Source organism: Colletes gigas, unplaced genomic scaffold (genome assembly GCF_013123115.1).
Source record: "Colletes gigas isolate AHSC1104 unplaced genomic scaffold, ASM1312311v1 Colletes_gigas_Sc00024, whole genome shotgun sequence".
Lineage (NCBI taxonomy): Eukaryota > Metazoa > Arthropoda > Insecta > Hymenoptera > Colletidae > Colletes > Colletes gigas.
In genome coordinates, this window is record NW_025106653.1 from 3,633,681 (window position 1) to 3,646,813 (window position 13,133).

Below are 13,133 nucleotides of genomic sequence, written 5' to 3' on the forward strand. Positions count from 1 at the left end.
GTGATATTCACATACAATTCTTTAAAAAAAAATGTAAAAAATGCAAATGGATTTTTTGAGAGGCTACCAGTAAAGAATATTCCTGGATTAGGGAGGGTTAATTACAAGGGTGATATTCACCTGTTGCTTTACAAAGATATTGCACATATAATTCTTAAAAAAAATGTAAAAAAAGGAAGCAATTTTTTGCAAGGTTAACAGTAAAGACTATCCTTAAGTTAAAGGGTCAATTACAAGGGCGATATTCACCTGTAGCTACTCAAGGATATTGCACATATAATTCTTCAAAAAAATGTAAAAAAAGGAAGCAATTTTTTGCAAGGTTAACAGTGAAGAATGCACTCAAGTTAAAGGGTTAATTATAAGGGTGTTATTCACATACAATTCTTTAAAAAAAATGTAAATATGCAAATGGTTTTTTGAAAGGCCACCAGTAAAGAATATCCCTGGATTAAGGGGGTGACATTCATTTGTAGCTTTACAAGGACATTGCACATATAATTCTTCAAAAAAATGTAAAAAAAAGAAAGCAATTTTTTGCAAGCTTCACAGTAAAGAATATCCCCAAGTTAAAGGGTTAATTACAAGGGTGATATTTCACCTATAGCTTTACAAGGACCTTGGATATATAATTCTTCAAAAAAATGTAAAAAAAGGAAGCAATTTTTTGCAAGGTTAACAGTAAAGAATATCCTCAAGTTAAAGGATTAATTACAAGGGTGATAATCACCTGTAGCTTTACAAGGACCTTGCACATATAATTCTTAAAAAAAATGTAAAAGAAGGAAGCAATTTTTTGCAAGGTTAACAGTAAAGAATATCCTCAAGTTAAAGGGTTAATTACAAGGGTGATATTCACCTGTGGCTCCACATACGTGAACGCGTGCAAATCCCGTGTCCAGCGGGCTGTAAGCCCGCGGCGCCGCCCGGTGACCAAGCTCGTACCTCGAAAATTGGTATTCCCCGGTAGGTCCGAGTTAGCGGCATCGGTATGTGGGTATTATACCTTTTGTATTCCGATGTGACACGCCTCCGTCACGTTTGCGGGCGTACAACGACGACGACAACGCCGGGCCACGGTGCAACGACCACACGGAGGTATAGGTGGACAACGATAAGAGTGTCCCCCGGGTTTGGTGCAAACGTACACGTACACCTACACAGGTACGGTCGACGGGCACGTACGTGGACGCGTACCTGCGGACGCACGTACCAACACCAACCGGAGTGCCCATACGGATGCCATACGTAAAGGGTCTCGCTGGTAGCAGAGTACCCGGAGCCGTATGTACGTTTGAGAATACATTATGTAAGCAAAAGGTGAAAAAAGGCACCTGGAATAACCCCCACCAGATTCTATCGAGTCGTCCACGGCGTACTACTCCCTTCCAGCGACTCCTACTCTGCTGCCTCCCGCGTGTTCCTGTACCCCCGACCCCGAACATCGGGCCGGGAGCATCAGGGCATAGACCTTCGCTCTGTTATACGTATACGTACGTATCCGGCGATACCGAGAGACCCAGCCGTCGTATATACACGAAACCGAGCCGCCGGCCGTTCGAAAGCTGAGGGAAGAAGGGATGGAAAAAAAAAAAAGGTGAAAACAATGCATCCTGGAAGTGGCCGGACGAACTCCTCCGCCGCGAGGAGGGACGGAGAACGAGGCGGGAAAGGGATCGAACAGTCGGCTGGGATCCACGCTCGATTCTTCTTGCGGACGTTGAAGCGATACCCCTTCGATCTTACGATTCGCCGATTAGGAACCTTTGCTTTGCTACGGAGTGGACAGGGAGGTCGGGGACTCCGGGTGCACTCCTCGAGGGCACTTTTTCGGGATACGTCGCCGGATTGCCAATGTTTCCTCGCGGTTCCCTCTGCTCCTGAATCCATGCGTCGTTACACGGTTTCTACGGTCATTAAAACTCCGGGATCAATGCTCGCCGCGTTCACGCTTCTGTTCTAGACTTTATTCAAACTTCTGGCGATTAAATAACCAGACACATATTTGCGAAGATATTTAACGCTTCATTTTTGGATTTCTACACGTACTTCAGGACTAGATTCCACGCGTGGAAACAATAAAGAAAAGTTCACGTAAACATACGTCCTGCTCACCTTGTTTTAGGTCCAAAAGCCAATGATTAACATAGACAGGTACAATAGAAAACCATTTTTCACGAACAATGTATATCCTATGTCTCGTCACTATCTACAGCAGTCAAAGACAAATTTCCATGTCGTTAGAAGTCCCAGAGTCTCGAAAGTTGCAAAGTAGCAATTTGCTTAATAACGCGATTTGATTTCGCCGCTTTTCTGCGCGGTTTCCAGCAGCGTGGCATAAATCTCGCTGAAAAATGCAGCCCCCCTCTTCCCCGTCCTCTCCTTCCGTTTCCCCTGTTTGCGATTCAACGGAGACGCCGGCCGATTCACGAAATCCGATGTATCCAGAAGCCACGCGAGCTCCCCGGATCACGTAGCCGGGACAAACAGGTTGGCTTTCAGAGGCGATCCACGGCATTGTCCGGGCGTGTTCCCCGTCCGCGAGCTGGTTTCTGTTTTCGAAAAGCTCTTCGATCCCCGGCCACATAGATTACCCCGTGATTTAAAAGGACTCGCGAGAGCAACCGGTCGGGATGGGCCGGTAAACCTTGGGACCGTCGAACGTTTCTTTTCCGCTCGTTTTCTTTTTTCCCCCAAGTACAGTTCAGCCGCTATAACTTCGAACCTGTTTAACCCTTAACTCTGGCGGGAGCAAAAGGTGTTTTTTTTTTTTCGTAAGTTGAAATCGCTCGACGAGCTTCTGCAAACGCGAGACACATCTCGTTTCCTTTAAATTTCGACTTATCGAGGTTTTGTACTTCGCGATCGAGGCTCGAACGTCTCTCTTTCGGTTCTTCCTATGATAACATTGTCTCGATCGCGGGGTTTTTATTTCTCGTTCGACCGATAGCATCGCGATATACTTGGCTGGCCTGCGAACGCTATATTTCATCTGGATCGTGTTCGTACGCGTTGCTGAAGATTCAACGAGAGCGGCGAAAGATAAGGGAACGCTTTAATAAAATCGTTCGTACTATTCATGAAGGGCACTGTATTGTGAAGGAAATTACTCCCGATTGTGATGTAGAGTCGGCGGAGGAGGGAAGGTATTTATTATCTCTTCGCGAACTACGTACCTCGCTGCATCAACAATCGTCCAATCTCTGTCTTTGATCCGAACTCGCGTTCCGTTCTTTGGGATATTTTCAACAAATTAATTATTACGTAAATATTTTTATATATTTTGGTACCAGAAACAATCTGAATTTGTAAGGGTACGTTGAATGGATCGAAACTGGAATAATCGTTATAATATTATTGCAGACCTATTTTTCATCGCGGGTTAGAATTTCAAACCGGGAGTGCAAGTTATCGCGTACGATTAATCAGCGTAATTGTATACACCTCGGTATAAATTGCAATTACAGTTTATGGAAACCAAGCGGAGCGAGGTCGTTTTCTTGCTCGAGAACCACCGCATTAGAATACTCCAGCGAGACCCGAACATTATTTCCCCGCGAGTTCGAACGCACATATTCAACTATTTTCTCATCTCCCATGACAAATGGACGTTCCTGAATGCGGTTCGTCATCTAACGATTCATTTCCTTTCTCGAACCGCTTGGACCATTTTTGCGCTGGTCCTTTCGCTAATAGCACCCTCCCCCCCTAGCACGTTACAAATACGTATTGCTGCTGTATTTCCAAGTTTAAACTCGTTAAGAACGGAAGGCACCCGGGGACTCTTTAACCTCTCCCTGTCCATGTTTACCGTTATAATTAAATGAAATGCTTTAACGAACGCGCCAGCTACGTCTCAAATTACCTTTTGTACCGTATTCGTATTCGTATTCGTATTCGTGATTCGCTATAGGCGAAACGAAACTTTTATTGAATTCTTTCCATTTATTTTCATTTACGAAGCAATCTTTTTTTAATTGCAAAACTGATAGAGGTAAAATATTTTCTGTTATTTAGTAACATTTTTACTGATATAAAGTTCCATTTAATAATTAATTTGACTACGGGGGGTGTTCCTCGAGCAGTCATTGTTTCCTTTGTTTTTGATATTAACAAGTATGGAGGTGTAATAATGATACAAACGGTATACAATAATGGCAAATAGTACCTTCTATCATTTAGTAACATTTTTACTGATATAAAATCCCTTTTAGTAATTAATTTGACTACGGGGGTGTTCTCCAAGCGGTCATTGTTTTTGATATTAGCAAGTATAGAGGTGTAATAATGGTACAAACGGTATACAATAATGGCAAATAGTACCTTCTATCATTTAGTAACATTTTTCTAATATAAAATCCCATTTAATAATTAATTTGACTACGGGGGGTGTTCCCCGAGCGGTCATTGTTTTCTTTTTTTTGATATTAACATGTATGGGGGTGTAATAATGATGCAAATGGTATACAATAATGGCAAATAGTACCTTCTATCATCTAGTAATTTTTTTACAAATATAAAACCATTCAATGTACCCTCAAGCGATCACCCATCCCAGTACTGACTGGGACCAATGCAATTTAACGTTGGTGATCGAACGAGAGCCGACATTTCCAACGTTTTTTTTTTTTATATTTTGTATATACATATACAAAGAGGTACAATAAACGTAAATGTACCAATATCTATCTTATAACTAGAACTACGATTTAGACTAATGGCTCAACATAGAGCTCGCATACAAGATAGTTTTAAGGGGGGAGTCTCATGTGAGACCTCAAAAATATCATTTTTTTTTATATCATTTTTTGAAAGTATATGTATTTAAGAATGTACTGTTAAATTTTGAGAGATAAATGTCAAGTATTCTGGATTGTTTACTACAGGGTCAAGAGACAACTGCTGTTATTAAAAGTTGAAATTTGAGCGTTTTTGTCATCTAGGTACCAATATTCTGAAAAGAATTCTGTATGGAGCTGAGATCGATGAGTATGATCTTGCAGACTTTAAACACGTTTCTCTTGAAATGTTACTTTCTTAACTGGCGTAGATAAAATCTCAAAAACTATACGTTCGATTGCTTTGAAATTTTTACACGCTGTTCCACATACCAACAGTTCTCGCCCGTACCAAAATCATATTGTTATAATGAGTTTATCATATCTTATTTATTAAAAAGTTGCAAAAGAAACGACGAAATTTTGCAATTTTTACTTTAAGCTTCCACCATTTTGTCAATTTGCAACATAAATTAATTATTTTTGTACGGGCGATAACTGTAAACCTACCGAATAAAAATCTTTTTGATTTTTTTGATTTACCTACGCCAGTGTTTAAACATATGTTTACTGTGGACGTGATAACAACATTAAAAGTTAATAAAAATTAATACAAAAATTATCTTGTATTTCCAATGAATAGCTAAGTAAACTGCAAAAAAGAATCATAACGTCAGATGTAACATTTCCTTAAAAAAAAATTAAGAAAAATGGTTCAATTTTCTATCATTCACATGAGACTCATCCCTTAAGAATAGTTACTTATCCTAGGAGCAAGATTTAATATTTTGTATAGAAAAAATCAAGAAGTCTATACAAAGCATAATTAAATCAAGTTACATACAGAGAGAGAGATTAGGTTAGGTTCAATTAAACACACCACAACCGTCGACATGTTCTATTTTTAATTTACCCAATATATCAAACAAACATCAATTTAATGTTTTCAAAAATTTGTCTATAGTAAACATATAGCAGCACAGAGTTTTTATACAATAATGACGATAATGAAACGCATTACGAAAAGCAGAAACTATCAATCAAGAGTGCTATTATTATAATAACACGCCGTTGGGAAAAAGATTTATTAGTCGTAACGTGTTCCAGAATTTCGAAGGGGTGTTTCCGCCGTACTTCTTTTTTCTTTTATCTTTTAACAACACCTCGACATATCATTACGGTTTCTTAATTTGAATTTTAATTTCGCGCCGAGGTTTCACGGTCGTAACCGCGGAAGAAACATCGTGTTCCCAATTTGAAGAGTTGAAATTATGTCCGGGAGGAGGATCGCGCGTCATCAATTACGCCGCAGCGGAATTCTTGGCAGGGTGGTATTTTCCGAACTTCGGAACAACGTTGATTCCTCGAGGTTGCCGTATTATTTATTTGCCACGTCGTCAATGCCTGACGGGGACTCGTTAATTATGTCGGTACGAAGCTTCCAGCCGGGTAATATTTTCCTCGTGTTTGCTGTATTATTATTTATTACGGGCTAGTTGTTTATTAAATGTTTCGCTAAACTGTTCGCTCGGTGATTGACGCGGTTTATGGTCGGGGCACAATGTTCGCTAAACGTAGATCATGCACGGTATGCTTAAATTACAGTAGCGACATTGACATCGATTAAAAATATGGAAACAGTAATTTTCGAACAGTTGTAACTGTCGAGGATATCCATTAATATCTTCATTGTTCGATGAACCAGTTTCTTCCCTCAGACACTTTATTATAATTGTTGTGCTCAGTGTCTTATTCTACTTAATTTATACAGAGTCTCAGAGAATTCTAATCTTCCTTGCAAGCTTATCCTGGACTCGTAGAGCGATTTGTGCAAGTTTTTGCCCCTAGAAAGGGTCCACGAGCCACGATTAAACTGCCAAAAGAAGTCCGTGAAAAGAGAGGGTTACAAACCACTGGCCCAGCCTGTACGATATAAAATTAAAACTACAAGCATTTAACGCTAGGACTACCAAGAATTATAGTGTATTTATTTGTACCAAAGTAATTAAAACGATAGATAGTTGGAGAAATCTATAACGCAGTGGTAGAAATCTATGGGAAATTTTCAAAAAATCCAGTCGAGTGAATTTTTTACTATTTGAAATTATAAATGGGTCATTTTGGTAATTTTAACGTTAAGAAGAATAGGAGCGCAACTAATAATATTTTTAAATTAAAAAGCGTCATTTTATCTTTCTGATCCAATTACTGGCTCCTAGTCGACACATAAGAGGGTTTGCAATATGCTTCAGAAATGGTAGCCATATTGTACCCCTTCGATCTGTTCATAATTTTACATAAACCCTCGATCATGCTCGAATACCGTAGTGCACCTAACGTATACGACGAGTTACACCTAAAAAGATCCGCTACTAAACAACGAAGACAATCCCAGGGCCTGGATCCCAGTTTCCACGTTTTCTCGCCAACCCCCCCGCGTCGCAGATTATTCCGTGTCGTAAAACGAAGTCAATTTCCCGGAAAATTATTCACGGGTGTATAAACCTTCGTGGGATCCTCGTCCACGACGAGTATTATTCCGTACAAACTAACAATCGTCTGGAGAACCGGGCGGTGTATCGTAACGATCGATACACGTCGCGCGCAACTTGTCAAAGTCGAGCCACCGCAAGATCGTCGGAGACATCGGCAACAGCCTCAATTATTATCCTCGAATTCCGGGGCTGTGTACACACGGGAAAGGGTCCGTGCGTAATGAGAGATCGAGGAGGAAAGGGAGCCGCGAAGAACGCTCGTTCGAAGGACGGGGAAAAAGGGCACGCGTGTGCAAGAGGGAGAAACGTAAGGACGAAACAAGGGACTGTTGGGGGTAAAGGACGAGAGGCGGTTACGCGGCTACGCTAATTACGAGCAAACTCGAGGATATTCTTCCTCCTTCGTGTATTCGCGTGTGGAGGAACGTACGCAGCCCCGTATTCTCCAAGGAACAAACGATCGGGCATGAAAACACGCATCGCGAAGGGAAACAAACGAGCGTCACGGCTCGCTGGGGAGCACTGGGAACCGGAAACCGCCGATTTCAATCTCGATTCACCGCCTGAATGTGGTCGAAGCCAACGCTAGCTAGGAAACCGACCACCGACTCGTCGCGAATAGTTCTTTGCAGGATTAATGATATCCATACTTCGCTATTTTGGAGGTTAGAGGTTCTAGACAGGGGGCCCCATCGATGAGCGATGCAATCTAGGGGGACATCGTTCTACAGCCATTTTTCATAGCAGATGAAAGATAATTGTTGATATAAGAGTCTATTAATATTTATTTATTTACGAATAATTAGGGAAATTAAAATTAGTCCAATCGAAATCATTACTAGTGAAAGTTGAACGATTTATATCGTGTTGGGCTCATTTTCATCGCGAGAACCTCACCGATCCATCGATACTATAATCATAGTGATAAAGTGAAAAATTTTAATTTTTGTAATTGAGGTGTCCCTTTGAGGTGCTAAAGCGACTATTTCTTCCTCGTTACTTCCAACGTGACGATTTAATTTTGAAAAATATCTACGAATCCTGGTATTCCCCAGTTTTCTTATCAAGGGGACTTCTGCACAGTGATCTCTGTCGGTTCCATCCAAATCGATCGCGTTAAATAATATCATGCTTTTCATAACAGGAGAAAATATCGAAGGTTACATATTATAACAAATTTGTTATTATAGCGTGGCGTACGAATATTTTTTATTGTCACTTGGTGGCCTTCTGAGAGTTGGAATGCTAATGTTTTGACTAGGTCGCCGTTCCTGGACGCACGTGGTTGCAAGATCAAGCGTCGAATTCCGAGTCGAGCAATTAATAATTACCGGTGCTGTACGTTCGATTACTGCTATCTTCCAGCACGTCGAGAAACCAGGATTAAATTCTTCGAACGAACGAAGTATGTTCTCTTATCGATCACGACGTAATTGCGCTAGTTTGTAACGTTCCGATCTCATTAGTATTTTACTCGAGCTGCTAGTTTATCGCGCGCGTTTCTGTGTTCTTTTGTACCCGAGGTCCCATGGGCGATATAATAGTACCATAGATCGTTGGATTGGGTTTTAACCACACGGCGACAAAAAGTGAGACATTTAAGGTGCTCGAAGAAGTTGCTCTGTGGAGGACCCCATATGGCGGCCCGAAACATCAGCAGCCTTATAAGGCACGTTTCTGTATGTTCTAATTTCCAAATACAGCGCACATTGTATACACTTATGAGTTATGTGGTTTGGCGGAGAAAGAAAGCCACAACTTTTTGGGGTATTTACTTTCGACTTCTTTCGTCACAGCTGTGTCGTGGCTCAGAAAATGCTTCAAGGTGAAATCATTCAATTCTTCATACAGTTGTAAATTTTCAGTGACATTTACCTATCATTCAACAGACATCGAGACAAAATTAATAAAAATTTTACTTGGATGTTTCAACGTGAAATCATTCAATTCTTCATACAGTTTGTAAATTTTCAGTGACACTATATTTACCTATCATTGAACAGACATGGAGACAAAATTACTAAAAATTTTACTTGGATTGTTCAACGTGAAATCATTCAATTCTTCATAAAGTTTGTAAATTTCAATAAAATTCTTATGAAATGATTTTATGATATGAAAAAAAGTTATTTAATAATAGAAAAAAGTTAATTTTTATATTTACCTATCATTGAACAGACATTGAGACAAAATTGATAAAAATTTTACTTGGAGGCTTCAAGATGAAATCATTAAATTCTACGTGCATCATTGTAAATTTTCAGTTGACACTATATTTACCTATCATTGAACAGACATCGAGACAAAATTAATAAAAATTTTACTTGGATTGTTCAACGTGAAATCATTCAATTCTTCATACAGTTTGTAAATTTTCAGTGACACTATATTTACCTATCATTGAACAGACATCGAGACAAAATTAATAAAAATTTTACTTGGATGCTTCAAGGTGAAATCATTCAATTCTTCATAAAGTTTGTAAATTTCAATAAAATTCTTATGAAATGATTTTATGATATGAAAAAAAGTTATTTAATAATAGAAAAAAGTTAATTTTTATATTTACCTATCATTGAACAGACATTGAGACAAAATTGATAAAAATTTTACTTGGAGGCTTCAAGATGAAATCATTAAATTCTACGTGCATCTTTGTAAATTTTCAGTTGACACTATATTTACCTATCATTGAACAGACATCGAGACAAAATTAATAAAAATTTTACTTGGATGTTTCAACGTGAAATCATTCAATTCTTCATACAGTTTGTAAATTTTCAGTGACACTATATTTACCTATCATTGAACAGACATCGAGACAAAATTAATAAAAATTTTACTTGGATGCTTCAAGGTGAAATCATTCAATTCTTCATAAAGTTTGTAAATTTCAATAAAATTCTTATGAAATGATTTTATGATATGAAAAAAAGTTATTTAATAATAGAAAAAAGTTAATTTTTATATTTACCTATCATTGAACAGACATTGAGACAAAATTGATAAAAATTTTACTTGGAGGCTTCAAGATGAAATCATTAAATTCTACGTGCATCTTTGTAAATTTTCAGTTGACACTATATTTACCTATCATTGAACAGACATCGAGACAAAATTAATAAAAATTTTACTTGGATTGTTCAACGTGAAATCATTCAATTCTTCATACAGTTTGTAAATTTTCAGTGACACTATATTTACCTATCATTGAACAGACATCGAGACAAAATTAATAAAAATTTTACTTGGATGCTTCAAGGTGAAATCATTCAATTCTTCATAAAGTTTGTAAATTTCAATAAAATTCTTATGAAATGATTTTATGATATGAAAAAAAGTTATTTAATAATAGAAAAAAGTTAATTTTTATATTTACCTATCATTGAACAGACATCGAGACAAAATTAATAAAAATTTTACTTAAATGCTTCAAGTTGAAATCATTAAACTCTTCATCCATCTCTGTAAATGTTTATGGACATTATATTTGCTTCTCGCTTAACAGACATCCAGACAAAATGAATAAAAATTTTGCTTGGACGTTTCGAATACTGCTTGCAACTTTATCTATTATACAAACTGCCCAATAAATAAATAAAAAACGCTGAACGACAGTTTTCCGCGTTATCGTGAAAATGGCTGTTGAAAAGGCATGTTCAACTAGAGTTCGATTTATCGTGTCTCGTTTATATGCGCTTTGCGTGTAGGAACGCGTATGGCGATTCGCGAATTGATATTCCCGAGAACCGAGGTCCATAAAAAAAAGTTATTTCTTTCAATTTATTGTTGAACGTAGAATCTCCGCGGCGGTATGACTCATTGCGGAACATCACGCGTTTCGTAAAACGACCAAGAGGAAGATGAAATTTATTGCCGGGAGAGGATCGTTCCAATCCACTTCTTTTTCCGTGACTCGTAAGAACCGAGTACGCGTTATCGCGATACCAGCGGAGGATGCTCGTGTAACGCCGATCTACGGATCCGCATAATAATCTTACGCTCGATATAATCGTTCTTTAACTGCCGGGCGGATAATTATCCACGGGAAAAAGGGAAAATTCCGACGCGCTTAATGACATATTACGCGGGTTCTCGAGTCGCCAGATGGAAATCTGTTCGCGGCCACGTGTACCGTTACGAAACGTGTCACGCACCCCTGAATCATATCGATGGATGGCGGCGAAACGCGAACGAACGAACGCGTTCTAATGCAGTCCCTGCGACGTGCTCAATGACGCGTGCGCATCACGATTTACATCGACACGCTCGATCGAACGCCGATCGAAAGTCCTCCGCGATGATTCTAATGTAGGTCGGTTCAGGAAGTAATTTCATTCGTGTCGCCGCGACGGCATCCGTATCGATGCAGTAAGTCAAACGTTCGTTTTTTTTTTTTTATTCGTTTACAGAGCTCGAACCTCGGCCAGGAGCTGCTGGACAGAGTGTTCAGGCACCTGAATTTATTGGAGACCGCTTACTTCGGGCTGCGTTATCTGGATCACGGGAATCAGACGGTACGTACATCGTTTCTATTAATATCTTACGGTTAATTAACAAACCTCGATCGTAAAACGTATTCTCGAACTTTAGACGATCGATTATTGGGACTGTTTACAAAATGATCTTCTTATCGTGAAACCGTTGTCGAAAACGTATAAAATTAGACGGAGACATTGATAAAATTTTTAAATATTGTTTGAAGAGTAGGTGCTGTTCGACGAAAAAAAAATTTCAAATCGTTCTGAAAAAATTATTTTCTGTTGCAGGGGTCAATTATAATCATTTTTGGTAAATAGGCGTACCCCCGTAATCCTACGTATTTTCGAGAAAAAAATTCAGTAAATAGACAAATTTTTCGATGAAATTAGGAATTTTCTAATCATGGTAAAAAAATTACTTTTAGTTGCAGGGGTTAATTGCAATCATTTTTGGTCATTACACATACCCCCGACATCCTACTCAGTATCGAGAAAAAAATTCAGGAAGATGAACAAATTTTTCAACGAAAAAAAAATTTCAAATCGTTCTGAAAAAATTATTTTCAGTTGTAGGGATTATTTACAATCACTTTTGATCATTACGCATATCCCCGAAATCCTACTCAGTATCGAGAAAAAAATTCAGGAAGATGAACAAATTTTTCAACGAAAAAAAAAATTTCAAATCGTTCTGAAAAAATTATTTTTAACTAGAGAGGTTAATTACAATCATTTTTTGTCATTACACATTCCTACGAAATCCTACTCAATTTCGAGAAAAAAATTTGTGTAAATGGACAAATTTTATCAACAATTTTGTTAATAACTTTTTAACGATGCCTCAATCAGGAAATTGGTATTCTTGATTTTCGTCTTATTTTGGCCTCTAGAATCTACCATTTAAATTTTTCCCAGGGTTGCCTGATGTAAATCGTTTTACACAGCACTTGAATACGATCGACTTTTGGGGTTGTTAACAAAACATATTCGCCATTTTCTTAATGATGAAATAATTTTAAAATTTGGTACTCTGTGTCAAAGTACATATAGAATTAGACAGTGTCGTTAATAAAATTTTTAGAAATCGTTCGATTAGTATTTCGATTGAAGTTGAAAGATGGCGCGTTCCCTGATATAATATATTGTGCCACTCGATGTAAATCGTTTCACACGGTTCAGCGTTCGAAACGCGATCGATGGAACGGCAAGTTCGAGCAGTTTACCGTTAATTAGATTTCTACGATTAAAAATTCACACGAAGATGCCCCGAAGGGAGCCGATTGCATCGCCCCCGGGCCATAAGAGGATAGGATTATTATCTACGGGAAATGTCGAGCTGCCTGCAATTTCCGGTCCGCTTGATCAACAGTCTCAGGGCT

General features: G+C 38.5%; 1 protein-coding gene across 1 annotated transcript in view; it reads left to right on the top strand.

Moving 5' to 3' along the window:
- Window positions 1-13,133, top strand: part of LOC122401338 (band 4.1-like protein 4) — a 137,797-nt gene that overhangs the window by 73,092 nt on the left and 51,572 nt on the right. Inside the window, exon 3 of the mRNA XM_043403415.1 lies at window positions 11,686-11,790. Within this exon, the coding sequence (XP_043259350.1) occupies window positions 11,686-11,790 (105 nt within the window). The remainder of the gene's footprint in view (window positions 1-11,685; window positions 11,791-13,133) is intronic.